The 27,762-nt window shown below is 38.9% G+C and overlaps 2 protein-coding genes across 5 annotated transcripts in view; both read right to left on the reverse strand.

Moving 5' to 3' along the window:
- The window catches only part of slc26a4 (solute carrier family 26 member 4), a 60,516-nt gene extending 59,506 nt beyond the window's left edge, over nt 1–1,010 (reverse strand). For 2 of the 3 annotated variants that reach the window (XM_048554401.2, XM_048554403.2), the window contains exon 1: nt 516–717. In XM_048554401.2, the coding sequence (XP_048410358.1) occupies nt 516–567 (52 nt within the window). In that variant the 5' untranslated portion in view covers nt 568–717. Of the gene's footprint in view, nt 1–515; nt 718–863 lie in introns of those variants that run through there. The other variant, XM_048554400.2, reaches the window with a different exon arrangement.
- A 10,899-nt stretch (nt 1,011–11,909) lies between these two features.
- Nucleotides 11,910–27,762, reverse strand: part of bcap29 (B cell receptor associated protein 29) — a 40,786-nt gene continuing 24,933 nt past the window's right edge. For both annotated transcript variants that reach the window (XM_048554634.1, XM_048554636.2), the window contains exons 5-8: nt 26,761–26,896; nt 21,882–21,990; nt 16,482–16,582; nt 11,910–13,462 (exon numbers count right to left, since the gene is read on the reverse strand). In XM_048554634.1, coding sequence (XP_048410591.1) covers nt 13,427–13,462; nt 16,482–16,582; nt 21,882–21,990; nt 26,761–26,896 — 382 coding nt within the window. In that variant the 3' untranslated portion in view covers nt 11,910–13,426. The remainder of the gene's footprint in view (nt 13,463–16,481; nt 16,583–21,881; nt 21,991–26,760; nt 26,897–27,762) is intronic.

Genomic DNA, 27,762 nt, shown 5'->3' on the forward strand with positions numbered 1-27,762 from the left:
AATAGGATCAGCTCCACAGTCAATTTGCCTCTACTCAGATTGCTTTGGTAAAGTACTGGGAATTAATAATGCCTTCACAATTGTAACCTAGCAAGTATATCACCCCTCCAGCAGAAAAAAATGTTTTGGAAATCCAAAACTTTTAAAAATCATGTTTTTGCTTTATACATGCTATATTGGCTTAACAGTGCATTTTTTTCCTCCTAAAACAAAACATAGTGAATAAGTAACATTCTTAATTTACAGCATCAAATATCTGTGCAAGAATATCATAAAGTATTAAAACAATTGAAGAACATATGTAGAACGTGCACATATAGATTATTTTAAGTTACAGGATGTCAGTTAGTTTCAAAATTATCCATGAACTATTATTTGCATTACACTGATTTTAGCATAATATATAGACATTACAACTATAGCGAACAGTTTTATTTTAGTTGCTTAAACAACTGATGAAGTAACTATAAAAGCACAAACCTCTTTGACAAACCATATAAATATCAGGACTATACCTTGACTGTCTGTGGAGTCACGGTAATGTAAAGCGGTGACTGTCTGGTCCATATAAATTGCAGCGAAGTATTTATTTGTGCTGAAATTAAATGATGGATGAAATAAGGTTTAGCAAAAATAAGTACAGTTTATTTATTTCAGCACACAGGTTTATTTCCTTTCTGTACACTCTACATCATTGCAAATCAGCAACGTAACAGAGTCCTGTGGAGTAACACATAGTCGTGTGATCGCCAAATATATATATACACATGCACAATGTCCTCAAATTTCAGTTTTGATGCTTTTCAGTCAACCATGGTAGTAGAAGGGAGGGAATACAGCCACAAAAATACACAGTGTTGTACCTGAAAAATGCTGAGTTCAGTTGTTCTCAGGTTTACCAAATGGCCAAGGTGCCCAGGGTTGTTCAATGACTTCGACTGTTTCTTCAGCCATGTCAGAAGAATAAGTTGCTTGGAATTCTATATCTTTGTCAAGTTGAAGAAGACAACATCATCTTACTTTTTCAAGTAGGGGTGGATCTATTTTTAGGAATGCCACTAGTGCAGTTGCCGTATCCTAAACTGGTTCAGCAACATTCTTCGTCTTGAACCTCTTTAAGCTATTAACCCTTCTACCAATATGAAAAACTGAAAAATGCTGGAGAAACTCGGCAGGTCGGGCAGCAACTGTGCAGAAAGAAGATGCTGCCAGACCTGCTGAATTTTTCCAGCATTTTCAGTTTTATGTCAGATTTCTAGTTTCCATGGTATTTTGCTTTTACACTGACAGAATAATTGCCTTTTTTTCTTTCATTTGAATGGCAGAAATGGAGCTCATCAAAAGGCAGGTTTGACTAACACTGCAACATTTAATGGATTATTTTTGATAATATAAGAAGAATGACTTTCTGAGTTGCAGAACTAAGATTAAACATGGAGGTTATTGTGGTGATTTGGCATGCTCATTCCTTAGAGGTAAAATTGAACTGTCTCTAAAGGCTGTTCCTAATGTCCAGTTAGCACTGCAGCCTCACAGCGCCAGGGACCCAGGTTCGATTCCAGCCTCGGGTAACTGCCTGTGTGGAGTTTGCACATTCTCCCTGTGTCTGCGTGGGTTTCCTCCGGGTGCTCCGGTTTCCTCCCACAATCCAAAGATGTGCAGCCTAGGTGGATCGGCCATGCTAAATTTCCCTTAGTGTTCAGGGGTGTGTGGGTTATAGGGGGTCTGGGTGGGATGCTCCAAGGGGCGGTGTGGACTTGTTGGGCTGAAGGGCCTGTTCCACACTGTAGGGAATCTAATCTAATCTAATCTTAAAGTGGCCATTTTTTTTCAGTATTTAAATCATGAAAAATAAAGTCTGGAATGAACTTTTCTCCAAAACTACCCAGCCTTTTATAACAGAAGAAAGCATTTTTGCTTCTAAATAATTTCCATATTGTGGACATACCTCAAGCAAGCCTCTTCTGGTGACCGATAATCAAATCCAGCATTTTAAAAAAAACATACTTGTTAATTTGACATGAGCATCACTTCTAAGATCAGTGTGTAATGCATAATACAAATTGAGAAGATGAAATGAATCTGTTCTCTTAGACAGTTGTAATCCACCTGGAATATGATTATGCTTTAGAATTATTTTAATAAAACATATCAGCTTCCTATAAGAGTGGAATTTAAGTCTCAAGTGCCTTATCATGGGTTTGGTGTGATATTTAGGTACCACAGAGACCCTTGTTTTCGTTACATTGCAAGGGCACTGCTAGAGAATTGAAATAGAAATAGAAATTGCTGAAGATAGTCAGCATGTCTGGTAGCGCCTGTGGAAAAACAACTAGGTAAAACCATTTGTTTCAGACCAAAGGCCACTCAAACAGAACGATATTCTCTCCAAAATGCTGCCATACACAGCGCATTTCCAGCATTTTCCATTTTTTATTTTCAATAACCTGAATCAGGCTGGTTAGCTCAGTTGTCGAGATGGAGGGTGTGCAGTTTGGAATAACGCCAATAATACCAGCTTGATATTTGCTCTGGCTGAGATAGATTTGACGCCTGCCTCCTCTCTTAACCCCTGAAAGTGGAGGGGATGAAAACCATTATTGACAAAAACCTGCCAAGACAAATGCCTTTAAATGAAGCATCAATAGATAATGAGCCAAGGAACTACCTTTGGATAGACTTGATAAGCAGAAATTGAATGTTGTTTAAATAAATCTACCAGCTTGCTAAGTGCGGAATGACAGGAGGTGATCAGGATATCAGAATTCAGCTTGCTGTCACAAGAGGAACATGTTTTTGAAGAGAATTCAAATTGTTTCTCTATGGCTACCACTGCCGGCAGCACATTCCACGTGCCCACCATTCTCTCTGTAAACAACACACCTCTGACATCTCCCCTATACCTTCCTCCAATCATCTTAAAATATTATGTCTCTTCGTAATAGTCATTTCCGCCATGGGAAAATGTCTCTGACAATCCATTCTATCTATGCCTGTCATCATCTTGTTCACCTCTATCAAGTCAACTCTCATCCTTCTTTGCTCCACTGAGAAAAGCCCTAGCTCCCTCAACCTTTCCTCATAAGACCTGCTGTCCAGTCCAGGCAGCATCCTGGTAAATCTCCTCTGCACCCTCTCTAAAGATTCCACATCCTTCCTATAATTAGGTGACCAGAACTGAACACAATATTCCAAGTATGGTCTAACCAAGGTTTTATTAACCTGCAGCATAACCTTGTGGCTCTTAAACTCAATTCCCCTCATCCCAATGAAAGCCAACACACCATACGCCTTCTAAACAACTCCATCAACTTGGGCAGCAACGTTGAGGGATCTATGGATGTGTACCCCAAAATCCCTCGTTCCTCCACATTGCCAAGAATCCTGCCACTAACCCTGTATTCTGTATTCAAACTTGACCTTCCAAAATGAATCACTTCACACTTTTCTGGGTTGAAATCCATTTGCCACTTCTTTGCCCAGCTCTGCATCCTGTCAATGTCCCATTGCAACCTGCAACAGCTCTCCACACTGTCCTAACTCCACCAACCTTCATATCTTCGGCAAACTTACTAACCCATCCTTCCACTGCCTTATCCGAGTTATTTATAAAGATCACAAAGAGCAGAGGTCCCAGAACAGATCCCTGCATAATACCATTGGTCACCAAGCTCCACGCTAAATACTTTCCATTTACTACCACCTGTCTTCTATCGGACAGCCAGTTTTGTATCCAAACAGCCAAATTTCCCTGAATCTCATGCCTCCTCACTTTCTGAATGAGCCATGGGGTACCTTATCAAATGCCTTGCCAATATCCATATACATCACATCCACTGCTCTGCCTTCAATGTGTTTTGTCACATCCTTAAATAATTGAATAAAGCTTGTGAGGCATCACCTGCCTCTCACAAAGCTATGCTGACTATTTCTAATCAAACTGTGCTTTCTCAAATAATCATAAATATTATCTTTCAGAACTCTCTCCAATAATTTGCCCACCACAAATGTAAGACTGACTGATCTGTAATTTCCAGGATTATCCCTATTCCCTTTCTTGAACAAGGGAATAACATTTGCCACCCTCCAATCATCAGGTACTACTCCAGTGGACAGTGAGGACGCAAAAATCACTGTCAAAGAGGCAGCAATCTCTTCCTTTGCTTCCTGAGTAACCTTCAATATAATACGTCTGGCCCAGGGGACTTATCTATCCCCATGTTTTTCAAAATTTCTAGCACATCCTCCTTCCTAACATCAACCTGTTTGAGTATATCTATCTGTTTCATGCTGTCCTCACAAACATCAAGGTCCCGCTCACTGATGAATACTGAAGCAAAGTATTCATTAAGGATCTTCCCTACCTCCTCTGGCTCCATGCACAAGCTCCCTCCACTATCCCTGATTGGCTCTACCCTCACTCTGGCCATCTTGTTCCTCACATAAGCATGGAATGCTTTGGGGGTTTCTTTGATGCTACCTGCCAAGGTTTTTTCTTCCCCCCTTCTAGCTCTACTAAGTCCATTCTTCAGTTCCTTCCTGGCTACCTTGTAGACCTCTAGAGCCCTGTCCAATCCTTGCTTCCTCATCCTTTAGTAAACTTCCTTCATCCTCTTGACTAGATGTTCCACATGTCTTGTCATCTTCACCTTAGCATCCTTTCCTTGCCTCAGTGGAACAAACCTATCCAGTACTTGTAGCAATTGCTCCCTAAACAACCTTCATATTTCTGTCATGCATTTCCCTGAGAACATCTGATCCCAATAGGTGCTCCGTAGTTCTTGCCTAATGGAATTGTAATTCCTCCTCCCACAATTGAATACTTTCCCATACCATCTGCTCCTATCCCTTTCCATGACTATAGGTCAAGGTCAAGGAGTTGTCATCACTACTACCAAAATGCTCTCAATTACAAATTGAAATCTACAGAGAGATATTGATGGGTTAAATCAGTGGGCAAAGACTTGGAAAATGGAGTATGATAGGGAAATGTGAAGTTGTTCACTTTGTAAGGCAGAACAAATGAACAATATTATTTAAACAGAGGAAAACTGTAGCAAACTGCAACACAAGGGACTTGGGAGTACTTGTACATGAAACACAGAAAGCTAGCACACAGATCCAGCAGGTAATCAAAGGCTAATGGAATATAGGCTTTTATTGCAATGAGTCTGGAGTATCAAAGTAGGGAAGTCTTATTGCAACTGTGCAAGGTGATTGAGAGATCATATCTGTTGTACAGTAAGTAGTTTTGGTCCTCTTATTTAATGAAACATTCATTTCATTGGAGACAGTACAAAGAAGACATAACAGGCTGATCCCTGGTTTGAGGGATTGTCTTATGAGCAAAGACTAAACAGGTTGAGTTTCTACTCACTTGAGTTTAGAAGAGTGACAGGTGATCTAATTGAGATGTATAGGATTCTTAAGGGGCCTTCAGGGTACATGCTGAGGCCATTTATCCTCATGAGATAATCTCAGACCAGAAGGCATAGTTCAGAACAAAGGGATCCTTTGTAGAAGATTGTGGTAAGGAGCAGTTTCTTCTCTGAGAGTTGAGAATCTTTCTAACTCATTGCCACAGACAGCTGTGGAGCAGAATCCTTATGTCTATTTAAGGCTGTGATAGATAGGTTGTTGAGCAGCAAGGGAGTCAGGGTTATGGAGAAAGGAGGAAAGTGGACATGAGGAATATTGGATCAGCCATGATCCTATTGAATGGCAGAGCAGGCTCACAGGCCTGAAGAGTCTATGCCTGTTCCTATTTCTTATAGTTTTCCAAATTGTCAGAAAATAATTATGGATGAAGGCAATTCTTAGGTCAACATTGAATTGCATCTTGATTTTACTGAGTGTAAACAATTATGTCTTCATCTCTCTTACCTAAGGATGGTAAGTATGGTAGAATTCCTGCTCTTGATTCCTATCCAGTAACTCTACTGTAGGCACATGTGTACAGATATTGGATGGGCATAAGATCAGCATCAATTGCAATCCCCTTATTATTAAATAGTCTGATGGCATTCATTACCAAGATTTAGATGAACATAAAGGCCAATTTGGCAAGGCACCAAAGAGTAAACATCCCCTGCAAAATGATGTTCCTTCAGGACAGAAATGGTCTGAGGGGAAAAAAGATTTGTTGAAAATAATTTAATTTGCCTACAGGATCAGGATAGGAATTTCAACAATATTGCAGAAACAGTTGAGACAAATGGCAGAAACTTCAAATCATAGTTATAATCACAGCAAATACGACTTCTGATTTCCGATTTGTGTCCAGCGGTGGTGGAATAGTGATGCCCTGCATTGCTTCTAGTTCAATCTCTTGGGAAGAACAGTGAGTTAAGACAACAACCATTGCTTAGAAAATGTGACTTAGTTACCTCAAACAGCCTTGAGCATGATCTGGAGGTAAAGCAGTGGAATAAACTGCCTGCCTGGAGGACAAGATTATTTCACATGGATTGTAAATTAATAGACAGATATTTGAGTGCACAAGTCTACTTGTGTCCCTCCTGTTTTTATGTTTTATTGATGAAACACTGCTTAGACCTAAAGTGTCATTTCACTTCTTTTAGTATATGGTGATCGTTCCATTTTCATGTCAGATAGCAATGACAACATTTAGAACTGGACGCAACAAGAGTTGACAAGGAGCAAAATAAAACAAGATGTTCTCAGTTTGCACTCGAGTACCATACAATAGCCACTTCTGGACAGTTATTCAGAGAACAGGAAGATTGATTGCGCCACAGACCTGATTTTGGGGGGAAACAGTTTATTTCTTTCATGAAAGATGATCTGAGAAGTTATACATATATTTAAAACAGTGAATGTGAGAACGACAAAGCTAGAAGATTTTAAACTGAACTGAGAGTGTAGGACTAAAGGAATGCAAATTCATAGTCTATGATTAACACATTGGATGTCTAATCTCTATGTTTATTCCATCTGGTATAAAGGAGAAAATTCTCTTGAATCAAACTTATTAACAAATTGAATATTGCAAAAGGGGAAGTTTAGAATCTTTCTATTTGGATGAATTAATCTGAATCGTGATCTTTTTCATCTGTAACAATCATGTGATTGAGTGTTTCAGGAAATGCTGAGTCAGCAGATAGTTATTATTTAGGACTGTAGTTTGTTTACTATAGATTTGGACACTGATTTGAGCTGTCCAATAGTTCTATGAGGCAGTCAAATGTTAAACTGCTTTCACAGGGAACTTTTTTTCACAGGGAACGTCCAAACCCATGACAACCATATATTTAACTGTCAAAAACATTAATTCATTATCCAATTAAGCTGCATGGAAGGAAAATAAGTTTCCATAATTTTGCTTATATATGTCTTGTCAAGAGGTTTTTCAAAATAAACTGGCATTAATACAGGTCATTCAGATAAAATATGAACATTTTAAAATTTGTGAAGTATCGAATGTTTACAACATCCTCAGTGATAGTTAACCCACCCAGTGGGGCACTTCAGTTTAAGGACAGGCAGGTCAGTGATTGGTTTTTTATGAGGGGGCAGACTCAAAAGGAGACATTAATGAAGGATAGAGAACCATTGACACTAACATGGGCCAGAAGGGAAATTAGGGACCAGCAGTTTAAGACCATAAAGCATAGGAGCAGAAGGAGACTGCTTAGCCCACTGAACTTGTTGCGCCATTCAATGAGATCATTGCTGATCTGATAAACCCGTTGGTTTTTACAACAATCAACAGTGCCACCATGACAGAGTTATACAGCACGGTATCAGGTCACTATTAAACTCATGTTTTAATCTAGATTTTATTGAGTTCCAATTTCACCATTTGTCATGGTGAAATTTGAACCCACGTCCCCAGAGCCTTTGCCTGGGGTTCTGGACAGATTGTCCAGTGACATTATTATTTTGCCATCAGCTTCCTCCAAAGTGAACATAGAAGGGAGTAAGATTGAACAGAAGAAAGGGGTTACAGGTAGAGCCTGATACGAAGATGTGATCAGACAGGTAGGGGCCATCATGTCTCAAAAGCCGATCTTATGACCCCATTGGGGATTAACATCCTAATTGGATGTATTCTGCAAAGAATGAACAAAGTACTCAACAGATACATGAGTCCAACTGTTCTCTTGTTTTTAAGTTTACACTTGCTGTTAAATTCTAGACCTACTTGAATTGCCTACTTATTCTTAATTACATCCACATTATTTCAAACTCTTCATTATCTCTACCCTCCAAAAAAGACAATAAGATACAGGAACAGAATTAGGCCATTCGGCTGATTGAATGGTGGAGCTGACTCAATCATGACTGATATGCTTCTCAACCCCATTCTCATGCCTTGTCCCTGTAACCCTTGATCCTACTAATATAGAACCTATCTATCTGTCTTAAATACACACAATGACTTGACTCCCACAGTCTTCAGTGGCAATGAGTTCCACAGATTTGGCACCCTCTGGCTGAAGAAATCCCTTCACATCTTAGTTCTAAAGAGTCGTTCCTTCACTCTGATGCTGTGCCCTTGGGTCCTCGTCTCTCCTATTAGTGGAAACATCTTCACCACATCCACTCTATCCAGGCATATTATCAAGGGGATCAAAGGTAATGGGGAGAAAGCAGGAGAATGGGGTTGAGAAACTTATCAGCCATGATTGAATGGCAGAGCAGACTCGGTGAGCCAAATGGCCTAATTTCTGCTCCAACGCCTTGCAGGCATCTCAGTATTCTATAAATTTTAATTAGCTTAAAAATCTTAAAGTAAGGGAACACTTAGGAGGCAGTGATCATAATATGGTAGAGTTCAGTCTGCACTTTGAAAGAGAGAAGGCAAAATCGGATGTAATGGTGTTACAGTTATGTAAAGGTAATTACAGGGGCATGAGAGAGGAACTGACGAAAATCGACGGGAAGCAGAGCCTAGCGGGGAAGACGGTAGAGCAATAATGGCAGGAGTTTCTGCATGTAATTGAGGACACAGGACAGAGGTTCATCCCAAAGAAAAGTAAGATTATCCGGGGGGTGGGGTTTAGACAGCCATAGCTGACAAAGGAGGTCAGGAAATGTATCAAAGAAAAAGAGATAGCCCATAAAGTAGTCAAGAGCACTGGGAAATCAGAAGATTGGAAAGGCTACAAAAACGAACAGAGGATAACAAGGAAGAAATAAGGAAGGAGAGGATCAAATATGAAGGTAGGCTAGCCAGTAATATTAGAAATGATAGTAAAAGTTTCTTTCAATGCATAAAAAACAAACGAGAGGCAAAAGTAGACACTGGGCCACTCCAAATTGATGCTGGAAGGCTAGTGAAAAGAGATCAGGAAATAGCTGAAGAACTTAATAAATACTTTGCATCAGTCTTGACAGTGGAAGACATGAGTAATATACCAACAATAAAGGAGAGTCGGGGGCAGAGTTAGATATGGTAGGCATTACAAACGAGTAAGTGCTAGAAAGGCTAAACGGTCTAATAATTGATAAATCTCCTGGCCCCCATGGGCTACATCCTAGAGTTCTGAGGAAGGTGGCTGAGGAAATAGCGGAAGCGTTGGTTGTGATCTTTCAAAAGTCACTGGAGTCAGGAAAAGTCCCAGATGATTGGAAAATCACTGTTGTAACCCCGTTGTTCAAGAAAGGATCAAAACAAAAGATGGAAAATTATAGGCCGATTAGACTAACCTCGGTTGTTGGTAAAATTCTAGAATTCATCATTAAAGATGAGATTTCTAAATTCTTGGAAGTGCAGGGTCGGATTAGAACAAGTCAGCATGGATTTAATAAGGGGAGGTTGTGTCGCACAAACTTGTTAGAATTCTTTGAAGAGGTAACAAGTAGGTTAGACCAGGGAAACCCGAGGGCCCATGGTGTTCGAGATGAGCTACTGGCATGGATTGAGGATTGGCTGTCAGACAGAAGCAGAGTTGGATAAAAGGCTCTTTTTCAGAATGGCAACTGGTGACAAGCAGTGTCCCGCAGGGTACAGTGTTGGGGCCTCAGCTGTTCACTTTATATATTAATGATCTGGATGAAGGGACTGGGGGCATTCTGGCGAAGTTTGCCGATGAGACAAAGATAGGTGGGACAGGCAGGTAGTAGAGGAGGTGGGGAGGTTGCAGAAAATTTTAGGCAGTTTAGAAGAGTGGTCCAGGAAATGGTTGATGAAATCCCACGTGAGCAAATGCGAGGTCTTGCACTTTGGAAAAAAGAATACAAGCGTGGACTATTTTCTACTCAGTGAGAAAATTCTTAAAGCCAAAGTACAAAGGGATCTAGAAGTGCTAGTTCAGGATTCTCTAAAGGTTAACTTGCAGGTAGAATCCGTGATTAAGAAAGTGAATATAATGTTGTGACTTATCTCAAGAGGGTTGGAATATAAGGGCAGCAATGTGCTTCCGAGACTTTATAATGCTCTAATTAGGCCCCATTTAGAATACTGTGTCCAATTTTGGGCCCCACATCTCAGGAAGGACATAGTGGCACTGGAGCATGTCCAGCGGAGATTCACAAGGATGATCCCTGGAATGGTAGGCCTAACATACGATGAATGGCTGGGAATCCTGGGATTGTATTCATTAGAGTTTAGAAGGTTGAGGGGAGATCTAATAGAAACTTACAAGATAATGCATGGCTTAGAAAGGGTGGATGCTGGGAAGTTGTTTCCGTTAGGCTGTGAGACTAGGACCCGGGGGCACAGCATTAGAATTAGAGGGGGTCAATTTAGAACGTAAATGAGAAGACATTTCTTCAGCCAGAGAGTGGTGGGCCTGTGGAATTCATTGACATGGAGCACAGTGGAGGCCGGGACGTTAAATGTCTTTAAGGCAGAGATCGATAATTCCTTGTGAGATCAAGAATTTAAAGGCTATGGGGAGAGTGTGACTAAGTGGAGTTGAAATGCCCATCAGCCATGATTAAATGGCAGAATGGACTCGATAGGCTGAATGGCCTTACTTGCACCCCTATGTCTTATGGTCTTATGATAAAAAGTAGGAATTAATGGAAATCCAGATTCTAAGAACCAGAGCATCCAGGGAGAGACCAGTATGTTTAAGATACTTCCAGAGAGAAGTGTTATGGAGGAACTAATGAATTACTTAAGTGGCAAAGATAATTATGATGGGTATTATTGGCACCATATAAGATTAGTCCCTAAGATGAGGCTCTGGAGGATATGATTAACTGCACATATGTTACAGAAGCCCAGTAGGACTATATAAAGCACCATGATCATAGTTACCTAAGTGTCCAACTTTCTCAGTTGCTTCTTCTGACAGATGACTGTTATTTGGCTTTGTCCTGCTCATTTTGTACTACACCATCCAAAAAAAGCCAGGTGTATCCTTACGGATGCCTGTGGTTGCACAGCAGACTGCCTCTGCCACAGGCTGATAGAGAACCTGCGAGGGGAAGCAATTTGAAGGAAAGGAACAGCTGTGGTGGAAGCAAACATTATGTTTGATAAAAGAACCCAAATAGAAGTCATAGTGTTTTAATCAACCAACGAAACGGGGAAGGATTTAACAGATGATGATGCAGTTTTTATTTAATTAATTAATCTTATTTATCACTACTTGTTTCTCAAAACATTTCACTTCTTTTCCAGTTTACATTCAAATTTTCTCCCTACTTTGAATATGGGGAAGTAGAAAACCATAGCTGTAACTTCCATTATTTCCAAGTTTCAATACTGATTGATATAAGCGTTATTCCATACCAGCGAGATGATTCTGAGTGACACATTAAAAAAAACAAGTGAAGACTAGCAGTCCCAAGAGCACTCACCTGCAATAAAACGCTATTAGAAAAGATTTTAGATTTTTATTGTATGAGCATAAGACGCTTAACCAAAAATAATGCAGATTGTAAAAAACAAATCGACATGCACTTACTGGCAATTTGTATATACACCACAATGATCATGAAAATAATTTATAGTTTTATTGATTTTATATTTCAAACAAAAGCATCAAATCTGTTTTTTGTTTGACCTGTTACAGTCTATGACGGCAGGAGACAATAAGTATGTGATGGCAAAGAACTTTTCAGTGCACTGACTTAATTTATATTTACACCCAGTGGGAAGCCCCAACCTGAACTTCGTAAACAAAATTCTGTCAAGATACTTTGAACTTTTCAGAACAATTCTGGTGAAAGTAACATTAATTAATGAGATTTACAAAGTTTTTTAAAGAGTTCAACACATTGATTCCAACGAGGAAATTAACTATGTGTTCACATTATTATAATTACTAACTTTTCAGTTCAAGAGATTGAACTCCAAACTAAATTTTCACAGTATAGTGATATTTGTTTTCTCATATCCATTTCTGAATTATCTGCCAAAAATTTCAGGACAAAGCCCAGCATAAGAAGCTGCTTTAACACACATACCATTAAAGAACCACATCCCCTGACTAACATTAAACAATCACTTAGCCCAAGAAAGATTAATTTGAAGTTGCTCATGTTAGACACATCTTCTTGCATGCTGAGGGTTTTTGGGTACCATAGGTGCAAAACAAATTGCAACAACAAATATAAGTAATTTATCTGTAAATATCATCATTACTCAAGGGTCTCCTTTCCATTCTGGACAGAATGAGACAAATAAAAAAAGTTCAGCAACGGACATGAAAAGATTGCCTTGTTACTATCTATTGCTTTAGATAGTGACATTCTTAAACATACAACATACAACATGAACAAATTAAGACATGTAGTAAATGTGCCAAGTATAGTATTATGACTTTGTACCGCTTTGTGAACATTCACAAGGTATTGTCTGGAAAACAGAAGAGACATCTATCCCAACCAATGAACTTAGAGTGGTACCTCAGGGCTCTGATGGACGTTACCATTGTTATAGTTCCACAGAAACATTGTAAAGAGGGGACAAAAGGTGTCGTCCTCTTTCTTTAATGATAACAAGAGTCCCAAAGTGGTGTACAAATGTAGGTCCAAACAAAGTGGAGGAAGTTAGGATAATGGCACGTATACCTCTTTGGTCAAAACCTCTTGCATGAAGAATTTGACTGGGCCCTATATATGACATTGGATTTGGGTAATTAGAATTTGAAAAGGGATGGCATTTCAAATATGTAGTAAAGAAACTCAACTTGGGAAAACAGCTATATGAAAATGTTACTTCAACGTCAGGTATGTAAATGCACACATATACAGATTCATTGCATTTCTAGCAGATATCAGTTGTGAATGAGCCATATTCCAATTACTGTGTTATCCATATTCCCATTTTTCATGTATTAATGGAATGATGCACAACAAACTGAAAATAACCATCAATTTACTTTTTTTTTGTAAATACTGACTCACTTCACTTCTAGCTTCATTATGCTGTTAAGGAAACAAACAAATACAAATATTCTGTTGTTACAGATGATATCCAAAGGCACAAGAGAATACTTTTTGCAGTTTAGTTGCTCTTCTTATCAGTGGTGTCAACAAGACTCTGAAAGGGGTACAAGTAATAAATGTTAATAATTATTCAGTTAACGACAATAAATTAGTGTACACCTTTTCTATAAATTTTAGCATTAATTATATTATAGCAATCAGGAAGCTAATTGTTTCAGAAAATTTATAATGTTGTATTGTTGCTGGGAATTAAGCAACATTACTGTCAGGAATGGCTGGCTGTGTATTGACACTCTGCCTCTTTTCTCCTTGTCAAGTGATCACCTATGTCAGTACTGTCAACCATGGACACGTGGGAAAGCATCAGGCTCTGAACTACCAAGACTAAGGAACTAGCAATCAGCTATTCCAGAACACCATCACAGAACTTACAGCAGTTAATTATTTGCAGGAGTCTGGGAACATACCAAATAGTAGCAATGTCTACATCGAACAGCCAGATAATCTGTTGGCTCAGACTAAGTGGAGGATGGGAAGGAAGTTCCAGAAAAAGCAGAAAACACAGTTGAAGGCTGCCAAGGTTTTGGGGATATAGGAGGGGATACATTATATGTTAATCGAATTACTGAAAGGTTGATAAGAGGGTACTAAACTTTTCTGATGAAGGGTCTAGGCCTGAAACGTCAGCTTTTGTGCTCCTAACATGCTGCTTGGCCTGCTGTGTTCATCCAGCCCCACACTTTGTTATCTTGGATTCTCCAGCATCTGCAGTTCCCATTATCAATGAAATAAACAGCTATCACTGTTTTCTTCTGGCTGGAAGGTAATCTGTTTCTGCTTAAGTTGTAAGAGCATCACAGACTAATTATATTCTACCTATATTTGTCAATGCTTTTCAAATCTGTCTCTCTATAAATTGTTAAGGACAGTTCAAGATCTTTATAAGTCATCTTTTATGAACAGTGTCACTGTTGAATAACTGTAGCATGGAAAATATTATTATGAACATGATACCCAGAAATGAGATTCTTCCTTAAAAACACCAAATGCTTATTCACTGTTTAGGACATAGCTAAATGCAGTTCTACTGTCCCACTTCTTAACTCATTGTCATGGCTGTTTCATTTTTCAATGTGGCCCCAAAAATTAAGTCATCAGTCAGAAATCATACATCATATACTTTCAGAAGCTAAGCAACAGTCTATAAAATTGTACTGTGACACGTTAAAACTTAAAACGTCAAGGCAGCAAACAACTTTGAATATTTTGCTTTTTCTCCAGGTTACAAATGGCACAGTGGTTCAGTGGCTAGCAAAGCAGCCTCACAGCGCCAGGGACCCGGGTTCGATTCGAGCCTCGGGCGACTGTCTGTGCGGAGTTTGCACATTTGCCCCGTGTCTGTGGGTTTTCTCCGGGTGCTCCAGTTTCCTCCCACAGTCCAAAGATGTGCAAGCTAGGTGGATCAGCCATGCTAAATTGCCCGCAGTGTTCAGGGGTGTGTGGGTTATAGGGGGATGTATCTGGGTGGGATGCTTCAAGGGGCGGTGTGGACTTGTTGGGCCGAAGGGCCTGTTTCCACACTGTAGGGAATCTAATCTAATCTAACACAAATTCACAAATGATTTAAAACAAAAATCTCAATCATGAGGTGAAATTAAATCTTAAACCTTCATATATATGTATAACTAGAGTATTTTACTGGAAATATTTCACTTAGGTTATTGATCAAAAGTGATTTGAGAGCAGGAGTTCTTGCAGCATAGGATACCATGGATCACAGTTTGGATAAGCTGTAATCTTGGAGACTGTGATGGGTTGTTAGCAAGGACATTGGAAAACTAGAAGTCAAAGAAGCATAGCTAAAGTTTTCAGCTGCAGTGGGGTTACAGCAGGGGTTAAAATGGGCAGTTTCTGAAAATTGGAATAACGTAATGAGTATGTCACATATCAGAATTTCGTAGTAAGATCAAAGAGGATGACAGGAAATATAAATAAATAATATAATCCATAGTTCTAGACAAGGCTAGCTCAATGTTATGCAGAAGCTAAACTGAATTTACAACTCTGAACAAGGAATCTGCAGACAGATTGCTTTGGAGCTGAAAATTAATGGTCTGTTTGAGATCTTTCGAAGAGAAAAGTGAAAATGGTGACGGAAACTAGTTACACAGGACAGATTTGTCCATGGTGGGAAGGATGGTGGCTGAAGAGGGGAAAGCCACTGACAATGTCAAAAAGCATTCTGGTCAGACAGAACAGGTGAGAAGATCAGAAAGGCTAATCAAAAGTCACATATTAGGTGTTTTTAGCTGAAGTATGCAGCAACATAACTTGATTAATGGCTGACCATAGTGGATCTAAACCAGAAAGCAGAGTTAATTGGTTTAAGTGGAAACATGGGCATAAACCTTTGATCAAACATAAGTAAATGCATTTTGAAGGTGTTGACCATTTAAATTGAGACAGGGTATTTCTAAAAGGACCACACCATCACTCCATCAGAAAATATAAAAAGGAAACAAAAAAGTTTCTCTAAAACAAAATGTAAGTCTCTCACCATAGCATAAGCTTTAAATGATAATGAAAACTGCTAATTTTGTTTCCCATGTCTCTATTTTGTGGCATGCTGTTTGTTCCTGACTTCCTGCTTTGATTTCAATGTGGTAACTGTGTTCTGGGCTCAAAAATGTTACAAGTTATTTATGCTGCCAAAGAGAAGCAATGATGGAATAGACCCATAGCAGAAGTTGGTGCCTTTCTTCTGTTCTAATGCTTTACTACAGTTGTCAAAATATGAACCTAATTAATGACTAGAGTTGATTGACAGCTGTCACTATAAAGATACTTCTCTGCTGTTAGCCATATTCCTTTCTGCTTGATGCCAGAATATCTAGTCAAGGAACTGGTTCTGAATTCAAAGACTGCCAAGTCGTGACACCATTACTGTCAGTAGGGAGAGCAAAAGATTGTAAAGAGAGACAATTCAAAAATAAAAAGTGAGAAGCAAATTAGTGGTAATAAAAGTTAATAAAGTAGTTTCGATCTGGAAGTTAAGATATCTCTAATACTTCACTGTACTACTGTAGTAAGTAGGAGAACAAGTTTCTTTTCACCTGCATCTTGTCATGCTCCTGCAGAAGTCGGTCATATTCCCTAGTCAGTCCATCATATTGTTTTTTGATTGAAGCCATTTCAATCTTTGATTTCTCAAGGGCTTTGCCACAAAAATAAATAAGAAGGAAAAGTTAGCAATTAAAGTACAGAATGAAAGATGTTACCTGATTTTTGACTGAAATATACACAAACTGCAGTTATTTAATTCTACTTAGAAAACTTTCAATATGTTGCATAAATTGTCAAAGATTATGCAACACCAGCTTCTTCTCTGGCACTATTTTACGGAAAAAGAGTTGGGTTGAAATATTTAGATTAAAAATTAACTTCATGCTTATACCTTTTAAGTTATTTCTGCAAATAGATTCAATGTCTTGGTCATACCATTCTGATAACTCACTTCAGAAGAACCATCTTGAATGCTTACTGGACTTGACTGCCTTCTTTTAGAGTACTACATAGTTATTTGGTTCTGATGGCATTTTTTTAAGCAAAACACCACTGATTAGTTGATCACAAGGGGTGATGACCGAGAGGTATTGTTGCTGGCCTAGTAAACCAGTGAACTAGATAATGTTCTGGAAACCTGAGTTTGGATCCCACAATGCCAGATGGTAAAGTGAAAATTCAATAAAACCTGGACTTTAAAGCCTATTGACCATGAAACCATTCTTGATTGCTTTAAAATCTCATCTGGCTTACTAATGTCTTTTATGAAAAGAAACTGCCATCGTTCTCTGCTGTGGCCTACATGTGACTCCAGACCTACAACAATACGGCTAAGCAAGTTATTTGGTTGGAGTAACTGCTTAAAAGGTAAACAAAAAGAAATGAGATGGGGCAGGCTAACTGATACTGACTAAGGCACCAGAACAATAACAGCAAACAGACTCCTGTTAACCTTTTTAATCTCTCCTTATTAACATCTCGGGGCTAGTGTCATAATTGGGAGAGCTGTCCTACAGACTCGTCAAGCAACATCCTGATATAGAAAAAAGTCTCATGGAATCATACCTTATGCACAATATTCCAGACAATGCCATCATCATCCCTGGGTATGTCTAGCACATTGGTATACAGTCTGGAGGGAATTGCCCTAGGAGTCCTAAACATTGACTAAGTCTCAAATCACACACTGCTATTCCTGCAATCTCCTTGCCGTGGCTGATGTCAGTACTCCTCTATGTTGAACAGCACTTGGGTGGAAGCACTGAGTGTGGCAAAGGCACAGAAGGGCACAGTCTGGATGGGGCACTTAAATGTACACCACCAAGGAGTCTCAACAGCACCAAATGATGCCAATATCTAGTGAACGAAATTTAAAATAAAACCTCCATTGTGTTGTGCGGCACTATCACCATGCTAAATGGATAAAACTTTGAACAGGTCTAGCAACTCAAGACTAGGCATGAGTTAAACATTGCAGTTAAATATTCCAGGCTTCTTAGTATAAAGTAGAAAATTAAAATAATAAAGTTAAACAGTTAAATACAAAACACATAACATAAAAGTACACAAGATTGCAAATAAGTACTGAATTAATTACCTGAGTTGGCATTGAGAGTATACCTACACAACATGGGCTGCATCAATTCAAGATGGCAGTTTACCATCACCTTATCAAGGGCAACAAATGCTGGCCTAGCCTGTAATACGCACAGCTCAGAACAGATTTTTTTTAAAGACTGTGGAATTCTCCTTCCCAGGAACCTGAGGAAATTATGTCATTGAAAATTTTCGAGGCACAGTTAGACTTTTAATAGGCAAGGGAATCAAGGACTTCAGTGGGGGAGAAGAGGGAGGCAGGCAGACAGACAGGAAAGTGAGGTTGAGACTCCAATCAGATCAGCCATGATCTTGCTGAATGGCATGGAGCAGGCTTGAAGGGCTAAATGGCCTAATCCTGCCACGGCCTCTGTTCCCATGCAAGGAAAACTCAGAGAGTTCTCGCTTATTCTTTGCGACTGTCATATAGAAAAATATCTTCAACAAAAATGCAGGTAAATTACCAGATTAGAACATTCAGCACATATAGCAGGGAAAGAAAATACATTTGTTAAAGCTACATGGGTGATTGAAAAGCTGTCCAATTTTTGGATGTCAAATCTTTTTGTAACACTGGAATATTTTCACATTTTTGGACTGGTGATGTAAAGACATTGCAAATTATGCAAGTTTCTTGGTCACCTTTTGTCAATCAAGTCTTTATTACATGACCCTTAAATGCTTCCTAAATCAACACTATGCAACATTTTTCAACAAAGCTTTATCATTCAATACTGAAAATACTGACAGCAAAAATGGTAAACTTGTATACATTAACTAGGTAGGGACTTACTGGTTATTAACATGATCATAGTAACTGATAATATTTGACCTTCTGAAGGATAAATTGTTATCTCAAGAAAATCATTCTCTCTATGCAACACAAATAAGATCATATGTAGCTCACAACTTTTCCCTACACCTCCAAACAGGTAGGAACTACTTATTACTTGAATTGTTGATCCCTAAATAGATGCCTGTAGTCAATGCAAAGCTTTCCCTAAATCCCTTTTTTAAAAAATATAAACCAGTTCTTTTATTTCACACAACTGGCATTTGTAACTGTTATATTTGGCAATTTTATTTCTATTATAAATTACATATTTCATTTATAAAACTTTCCTACTCTAATACAAAGATCAAGATTTGAAGCTTTGCTCAGACAGTTCAAGTCAAAATTTTAACTTACTGCTATTGGCTAAAGATGATATAGTTAGAATAACACATCTATTTCAGTTTTTCAAGGAATTGGCAGCCAGACATTTGGCCAGCCATTAAAGCATGTGAAAGTGTGACAAAATACTTGCTCCAAGGGGTCCTTTTTGGGTTCAATGAGCTTATTCAAGATGAGCGCTATCAGCCAGGAAGACTGCACATTCAATCTTCAGACTTTGCTAAATTAAGTGGACTCAGCCTGGAACAGCAGTAGGGTTCTGTAATTGGTTTCAGCGTCACTGGAGCAGCTAGATTGATCAAAGAAAACTGAGTTCGCAGAAAGTCCTTTGGGTTAAGTAAATCTTGGATAAACCAAATGGAAATTATATTTATTTCAATTATAATCTTACAAATTCCATTGTCCTCTCTTAGTTATTCTTTTTCATTAGAATCAATACTTAAACTGATACAGACAAAATACAAATTCTTAAACTGATGTGTGTTAGAGGCAGAAACAAAAATACAAAATAGTTGCTGCACAAGCTACATCCAGTCAGGTCATTGTTCATTATGTCAAACTAACTCACAAGTGGACCAAATACTGCCAACTTTCTTTCTTGAAATAAATCCGAGTCTGCCTGAAATTAGCCCTACTTTGCAGTAGCAGCACAAGCGCTTTTCTCTACTTGTAAGATGTCATTATCAAGCCAAAATGACTTTCTGTGTACCGCACATGGGAAACAAATTTTGTGCTGGTGTGATATCAGGTAAGTTGGCCATACTTCCCAAAGACTGGTGGATGATGTCAAACAGCAGATCCACATAGCTAATCATGATAGGCAGAATATGAACTGTCCTTAACCAGCCTGTGCTTGCAAAGTCAAACTTAACATCTAATGTCAGACATGATTCCATGATGGCATGGCACTGGCTGAACAGTCAAGAGTGTACTAAAAATTACATGAACATCCAATTTAAGATCACCTTTCAGGCTTGCAATATGCAATCATTTATACTTGCTTTCTATATATTCGTACTCAGGACCTTGCTATCTGCAAGCAGGAAGAATATGTCCAAACAGTAGAACTTTTCTGAATTAGAGAAAAACATGGAAGGCAATAGTTCTTTGGTGCATTCTCAATGGTGACACCTCAATCAATCATGCAATTTGACAACTTGTTAGAACTCTTTTCTCATGCAGTACACATTATTGCTCCTTTTGAAACTTGGCTTTCTTGCATTTGTCCTGATGAGTGCAAGATGAAAAGCTTTAGCAGCATGTCCTTTGTTTTAGTAACACAACATTACTTTAGTTCTACTTGTAAATAAAAACAAAATACACTGATATAAGTAACTGGGCTGTCTTCTTCAATGGATTCTCATCAGCTACCTAACTGTAAGTCAGCTTCCATCATAAAACTGCTTCCTTCTTCCACTGAAAAGCAGCCTTCATAGGAACTGTGCCTGAACTTCTATTTCCCTTTGACTTTTATTCACAATAAGTGGAGAGAGCAACTCAAATTTCAAACTGTCCCCTCCCCTAGATCTGCCAATTAGGTTCCCTCCTATACTCAATGTGTGATTGTGAAAAAGTTAACTCTCTCTCATAACCTTCGAGTTCTCTGAAGCTTTTGGTATATTTGAATGCATCATCTTCCTCCAGTACTTCTCTTTTAGCATTAAGCTATCTGGCACTGACCTTATCAGGTTGAATTCATAGGTACCCTGCAGAAGTCAAAAGATTATCTGCAGTGGCTTGTCTTCCCAACCCCACAGTTACTTTAAGTGTTCTCCAAGCATTTATCCTTGGTCCCAGCATCTTCATTGTGGAATTGCATTTCCAGATTGGATATGCACGCTGATATTTATCAACAAGTACAACTGCCCCTCTTAACCTCTCAACTTGCTCTAAATTTTTAGACTGCTTGTTAGGCATTCACAACCAAATCAAAAACTTCCTTCAACTAACCATTGAAAGACTGAAGCCATTGTCTTTGGCTCCTGTCACAAACTCGATCCCTCTCCTTGATGACCATCTAAGGCTAAATCAGACCAACTGTAACCTTGGTGTCATATCTAAACATCAGTTGAGCACTGAATAATATCCATCTGTAAGGTCAGTTATTTATGTTATCTGACACTATTCATGCCTCAGCTCATCTGAAACCTTCACTGTGTCTTTGTTTGTTGATTATTTCAACGTCTACTTGGCTGGACTCCTATGTACACTTCATAAATTTAAGTTAATCCAAAACTCTGTTGCTCATAACCTCCCTTACACCAAGTCCCAAACACCATCATCTTTGTGCTTGCTGACCTCAAGGTGAAGCAATGCCTCAATTTTAAATTATGACCTTGATCCTCGCAACTCTGTAACCCTCTTATTGCTGTATTTTACTAATATTGGCCTCTTGGGTGGGCATTCTGAAATTTAGCATTGGCAGCCAAGGTCTCAAACTTTAGAGTTCCCTCCCTACACTTCTCCATGTCTCTTGCTTTCTACAGTGTTGCTTTAAACCTACCACTAAGCTTTTGTTCACCTGTTCTAATAGTGCCTTATGTGCTTAGTGTCAAATTTTCCTTGATTGTACTCTTGTAAAGTGCCATGTGACACCTGACCATGTTAAAGGTACTGTAAATGAAAAGTACAAAAGTAAATGGAAAATTGATTTTAAAATCTCAAAACAGAATAGTCCTACCTTCTGTGGTTTTCTTTAATTCAACCTTTAGATCCTTGATTTCTTTAATCAGCTGATTATTTTCCTCTTCCAGTTTCTTAATTCCATCATCTTTACCTCTATTTAAAGCCTATTGATAAAAACAAATCAGACATAAAAGCTTTAATGAGATGTGAAGTGTAGTGAAAAACAGAGATAACGGGAACTGCAGATGCTGGACAATCTGAGATAACAAAGGATTCTTAGGAAAAGGATTTTCTGATGAAGGGTCTAGGCCCGAAATGACAGCTTTTGTGCTCCTAAGATGCTGCTTGGCCTGCTGTGTTCATCCAGCTCCACACTTTGTTATCTCTGTAGTGAAAAACAGTTTGCGTTACATATCTTGCTTATCATGCAGGAAAATAATTACAGATGTAATGGTGATAAGGTTTCTTTTTGCCTTTCGATCTAGTTCTCTGGATCAATCTGGCAGCTGGAACCATCTATAAAGTTAGGACAAGATAGTAACTGGAGGATGTCAAAATCTAATAGCTGATTATTTTGGAGTGTAAGTGCAAATTCTTGCAATGGATTAGTATGCAAATACTTCAACTGGCATAACTGAATCAAAAAAACCATACTTGTTTCTAAGCCTATGACATTGTCAGATTTGAGCAAGGATAGGGATACTAGAATTTCGACTCAGTGTCCCTGGAATCTAGAATTATCTATACTTACTGAAGAATGTATGCTTTGAATAAAGATGTGACTAGGTTTTCAACTGTGGTAATGCTCCAAAATTCCTGCATACACTCACTGATTTGCAGACAATGTACAGGATCCTGCAGGCAGCTGAGGATCTGAAGTCTATTTAGTAGTTTTGGAAGAGTAAAACAAATTAATAAGTAGGAAGAGATATAGTTAATGTTATCATTCACACTGCACTGTAGTTATTAAGGGAGGGGTCTCGTGGCACAGTGGTAGTATCCTTACCTCTGAGGTTCAGGTTCAAATCCCACATACTCCAGAGGTGTGTGATGACATTTTGGAACAGGATGATTAGAAAATATATCCTTGTGTAACGAAGTTATCAGTCTCAGTTTTGATATTTACAATTGACAGCTTTTTGAGAGAGTTCCTGATTTGCACAATTATTTTTGTGAAGATACACTTCCTAAACCAATGTGCTCTTATTATGCAGGTGTGCATCCTTATTCGGATTATCGCACAAGAGGAAATAGATTCCGGTCTGCACTCTTAAATAGTTTGGCCATCTTGAGTAACATATCTAAATCACCACTTAATTTTCTACTTTCAGGCGAATACAGGTCGAGGCTTTACAATTTGTCATGTTATAATCCCGTAATTCCCACAATTTTTCTGGTCCATATGCACCATTCTAACTCCAGCACAGGTGATCTTCACAAACATTGTGCTGTTTAGCTTTTTCTTTAATATTGGGAAGTTTTTAGGGCCTGTAATCTTGTTGAACATTGTGTTGTTTGTTTTAATGTCATGACCTATTTGGCAGAATTTTTGTGTGGTCTGCCAATACTTGATGCCATTTCCCCTGTTGCACTGCTGCCCAAGGTCTGCACGGGGGAAGCTTCGCTCATTGGGCTCTGGATCATAGTATGGACACTCCCTGGTGGCATCTTTTTGAGAGGCGGTGGTGGCCCTTCTTGCAGGCAGTGCCACCTCCAGGGTCTACTTGGATGTAATGGAGTTGCTCCTCCTAGCTGGTTTCAGGCCTTGGCTGACCTCCTTTACAACCCAGTTGACAGTTTGTTGAGTCAAGACTGAGATTGGTGAGCTTTCCTCACCTCAACCTCTCCTGCCGAGGTGTCGGCGGGAACTATGGGGCTCCTGCAGTAGATCAGGACTCCAAGTCTGTGGAGCAATGCGCTGGAGCTGCAAAAGGATGAAGGCTATGGCTGCTCAGCACTTGAAGGGGAACATCATTAAATGGGTGATGAGATCATTCAAGAGGAATATAGACAACTTGAGCCTGTAGAAAACAGCCTGAGCAGGATTCATTCTACAAACTGTTGACTTCAGTCACAATTAGCTTTTCAATCCAAGTACTACTGAGCTTCGTGCTAGCCAGCATCTTGTGTTGAGAGGACAGGGACCACAGTGTGTTTGGATGATCCTAGAGGGGATGCCATGTTTTTTTTTTATTCATTCACATGGTGTTGGCATCATCTAGATAAGTTTCATTGCACATCTCTAATTGCTCATAAAGAACCATATTGCTGGATATCTGGATTCACATGTGGGTCAGATCAGGCTCCTAAAGGACATTAGTGAACCAGAAGGCCTTTCCTGACGATCAATAATGGTTTCGTGATCATTTTTAAATTGAGTAAAAATCTGGAATGCAAACTCCATCATCTGCCATGATGGAATTCAAACACAGCTCCCCAGAACACTAAGTGGTGTCTGGATTAATAGCAACAATACCACGAGGCCATCAACTGCGACCAACACCCCACTCTCCCTGCCACCCCAACCCACCATCACTGGCAGTGTCTGCATCATGAACAGTAGTGGGCAGCAGCTCAGGTGGGCAGTCTGCAGCCTGGTGAGTACAGGCCTGCTGGTGCTGACCTCAGCCTCCACTCTCAGATCAGGGAGGGGTAAGATATTCAGGCAATCATGAAGCATGATTGGCAGTGAGCAGAAAATAATATACAATGAAAGTTACATCTTCCTTTTATAATTTATTTCAAAAATTATTTCATTTACAAAGACGTAAGAATTTACCCTTGTGGATTATTTCAAATTCCAGGAATTATTTGTATAATAAGCAAGTCCCAACGGAGTCCAACTCCAGTTTTAATGTTGATTCCTACGGAATCTGTTTCACTTAAAGTTACAATTTTCAGGAACATGCAGTAAGACTTTCTGTATCCTCTTTGAAGTGCAAAGTCTAGAACAGATGGGGTCTAACTGGAAGGTGTTCGAGATATAGCATAACCTTTAGACCACTGTATTATCTGAAACTGTCTGGATAGTCAATCTTTTAATAAATCTTTCAAAATATTTTTAATACCTGTCCACCTGCTTTTTGATCATTTCTGTAAATTGGCCTCTAAATTACACTATTTATAGCTCTTGCATATGTTCTGGACTTTCTTGGGTCCAAAGTGAATGAATTCACACTTATCACACTGAACTCTATCGCTTCACTCCACCCACTTAATCTAGCAAAGCCCGTTGAAAGTTCAGAATCAATCTATCCTATTTATTGTGTTACACAAAATTACACACTCAACCCTAAAAATAAAAAAGACAACTTGGACAGCCATAATTAAAACAAGGTCAGAAATCACACAACACCAGGTTATAGTCCAACAGGTTTATTTGAACACACAAGCTTTCAGAGCCTCAGACAAACCACTAGCTCATCCAATCCTCAATATCCATGAAATGCCACCAGAAAGAGCTGAAGACAGCTGTCAATGCATTTTCGTTGAATATCTATGTATTGTTTGTGGGAATAACCTAATTGTATGTCTTCTAGGACCAAGGGTCCAAAAGCTTGTGCTGTCAATAAATCTGTTGGACTATAACCTGGTGTCATGTGATTTCTGACCTTGTCCACCCCAGTCCAACACCAGCACCTCCACATCATAGTTAAAACAAATATAAGATTCTTAACTTAAGTTATTCTCACAAACAAAGTATACATAGATATTCAATGAAAATGTATCTGCAGCCGCCTTCAGCTCTTTCTGGCGGAATTTGATGGATATTGAGGAGCGGATGAGCAAGTGGTCTGTCCAGTGGTCATCTGCACTGTCATCATTTTGGTAATGAGGACATTGTTTAGGTCTCAGGATCAAATGACCATGTGGTTGATCATGTGCCAGTGCTTTGATCATGGATGCCTCATGAATCTTGCACTTACTTTTTGTGTGGACCAAGTTTAGAAGGTGCTGTTGAAGTAGTCTCAGTGAGTCACTGCTGTGCATCTGAGGATTTGCAAAATGTGCTGAAAGTTGAGAAATCATCAGTGGTGGTCCATGCTTCTGACCTTACAATAGACAAAACGGCATTGATGACGGAACTAAACATGGTTGGGTCTAGCACACCACTCAGGAACTCCTACCATGATGTCCTGGGATTGAGATGGGAGCCAAGTGTTTGCAGTTTATCTGTCATACCTCCACAAGGTCCTGCCTGAAGATTCTGTAATGCTTAACTTCTAAATTAATATGGATTCTGTCTTTATTGTAGATTTCTGCAGCTAGCCAGATGGTGCAAAGGGTCTTCTCATTATCAAATGGATTAGTATGTCTTAACATCAAAGCAGAAGCCAGTCTATCACGTGTAAGTGGGCGAGGTGAAGAGAAAATCAGGATAGAATAGGTAGGGGCTATAGATAGGGGGGGGGTTGTTTTCACTGAAATTATCTTGTGTCATAAATACCAAACTGACTTCTTAGATTGGTAACTCATACATAACACCTGAGAGTTCTTAACATAATTCTTCCATTATGGGAAATTTACACCTTCAAAGCTTGTCAATGTGCAAGTTATTTTTGTTAAACATCAGTTATTATAATTTCAGATTCTACTAATGTCATTCTTGTTCATTAAGTTACAAAGACGAGAATGGCTCCGTCAGTAACATGTCCAGAGCTACGATCAAAGGTACAGATCTATTTCTGTGGGGTACTTCTCCTTGCTCAATGGGCCAAACGCTAAACGTTAATTCAGGCATTCAACATTCCAAACTAAGAACTTGCAAAACTGGTTCATTATTGCTAGGCTGGAACTTACATTGTGTGTTTGCAGTGCTCAACTTCAATGTTACTAAATGTCTAAAGATACCATGTACGAACTGCGTTCTGAATATCTTGCAAGTAATAGGTCATAATAAAATAAAGACGTTACAACAAATCTGAAAACATTACCTTTTTCAGTTCTTCATTTTCCTCCATGTACCTCTTGGCAGCATTATTAGTATTATCAGTTTGAACCTGAAGTGCTTGATTTTCTCCCATTGCAATTGCCAGTTCTGAGATAAGAGTGATCATACGTCTAAGGACACTATGAAAGAAAAGTAGGTCATTGTAAGAAAATGCCATAATTTTCATCCAATGGAAAGCTTTCACAGTTCAATGCAAGAACTGTTGTTTTAAGGCAAGAGCCTTCAAACTAACAAAGTCATGATGATGTTTCCAGCAGCAAATTATGTTTGAAAATTTGAGTGATGTTCAAGGTAGAAATCAGAATCTTAGAGATGGTATAAATAAGGTCAAAAGCTTATCTCAGGATGCCTCTAAATTTCCTTGTGGCTGCAAGGGTCTCTGAAGTCCATACAAAGCACCAACTTCCAGAACTGCTGCCATGCCATTTGCTAATTGCAGACACTGAGTGCAACTTAGAGAGAATGTTGCTCAGAATCATATGTGACACAAAGGTTGTATGCAGGCTGGCTGAATCACAGGTTACCTCTAGGGAATGAGATGGCTCAGGATTTGGAATGGTGACTGGAAAACAATGTTTTTTCAGTCTTCCTAATATTAAATTCAATAGGAATAACAAAAAAAAATTGAAGGTGGCAATCAAAAACTCCCAAACATATTTGTTTATAATAAGACTTAGTTCCAAGCCTATATAAGAGGGGGATGTGCCTTCTGTAGATTCGTGAACGCCATCTTACATTAGCTAAAAGGGTGTCTGGACATTTCTGAAATGGTGCCAACCTAGTGAAATACTATGATGTCTGTAGCAGGGCTGAACTTACAGCTCTGGTTCAGATGACTGAACTAACTAAAACTAAATATCAGCCTTCTTACAGCAGATATTAACTCATATAAGAAACTAACTTAAATATGCGCAATTCCCAAGTTTCCCATAAACAAATATATGTTGGTATTGAATCCAAAGTCTTTATACTTGCCTGAAAATTG

The sequence above is a fragment of the Stegostoma tigrinum genome, chromosome 25 (genome assembly GCF_030684315.1).
Source record: "Stegostoma tigrinum isolate sSteTig4 chromosome 25, sSteTig4.hap1, whole genome shotgun sequence".
Classification (NCBI taxonomy): domain Eukaryota; kingdom Metazoa; phylum Chordata; class Chondrichthyes; order Orectolobiformes; family Stegostomatidae; genus Stegostoma; species Stegostoma tigrinum.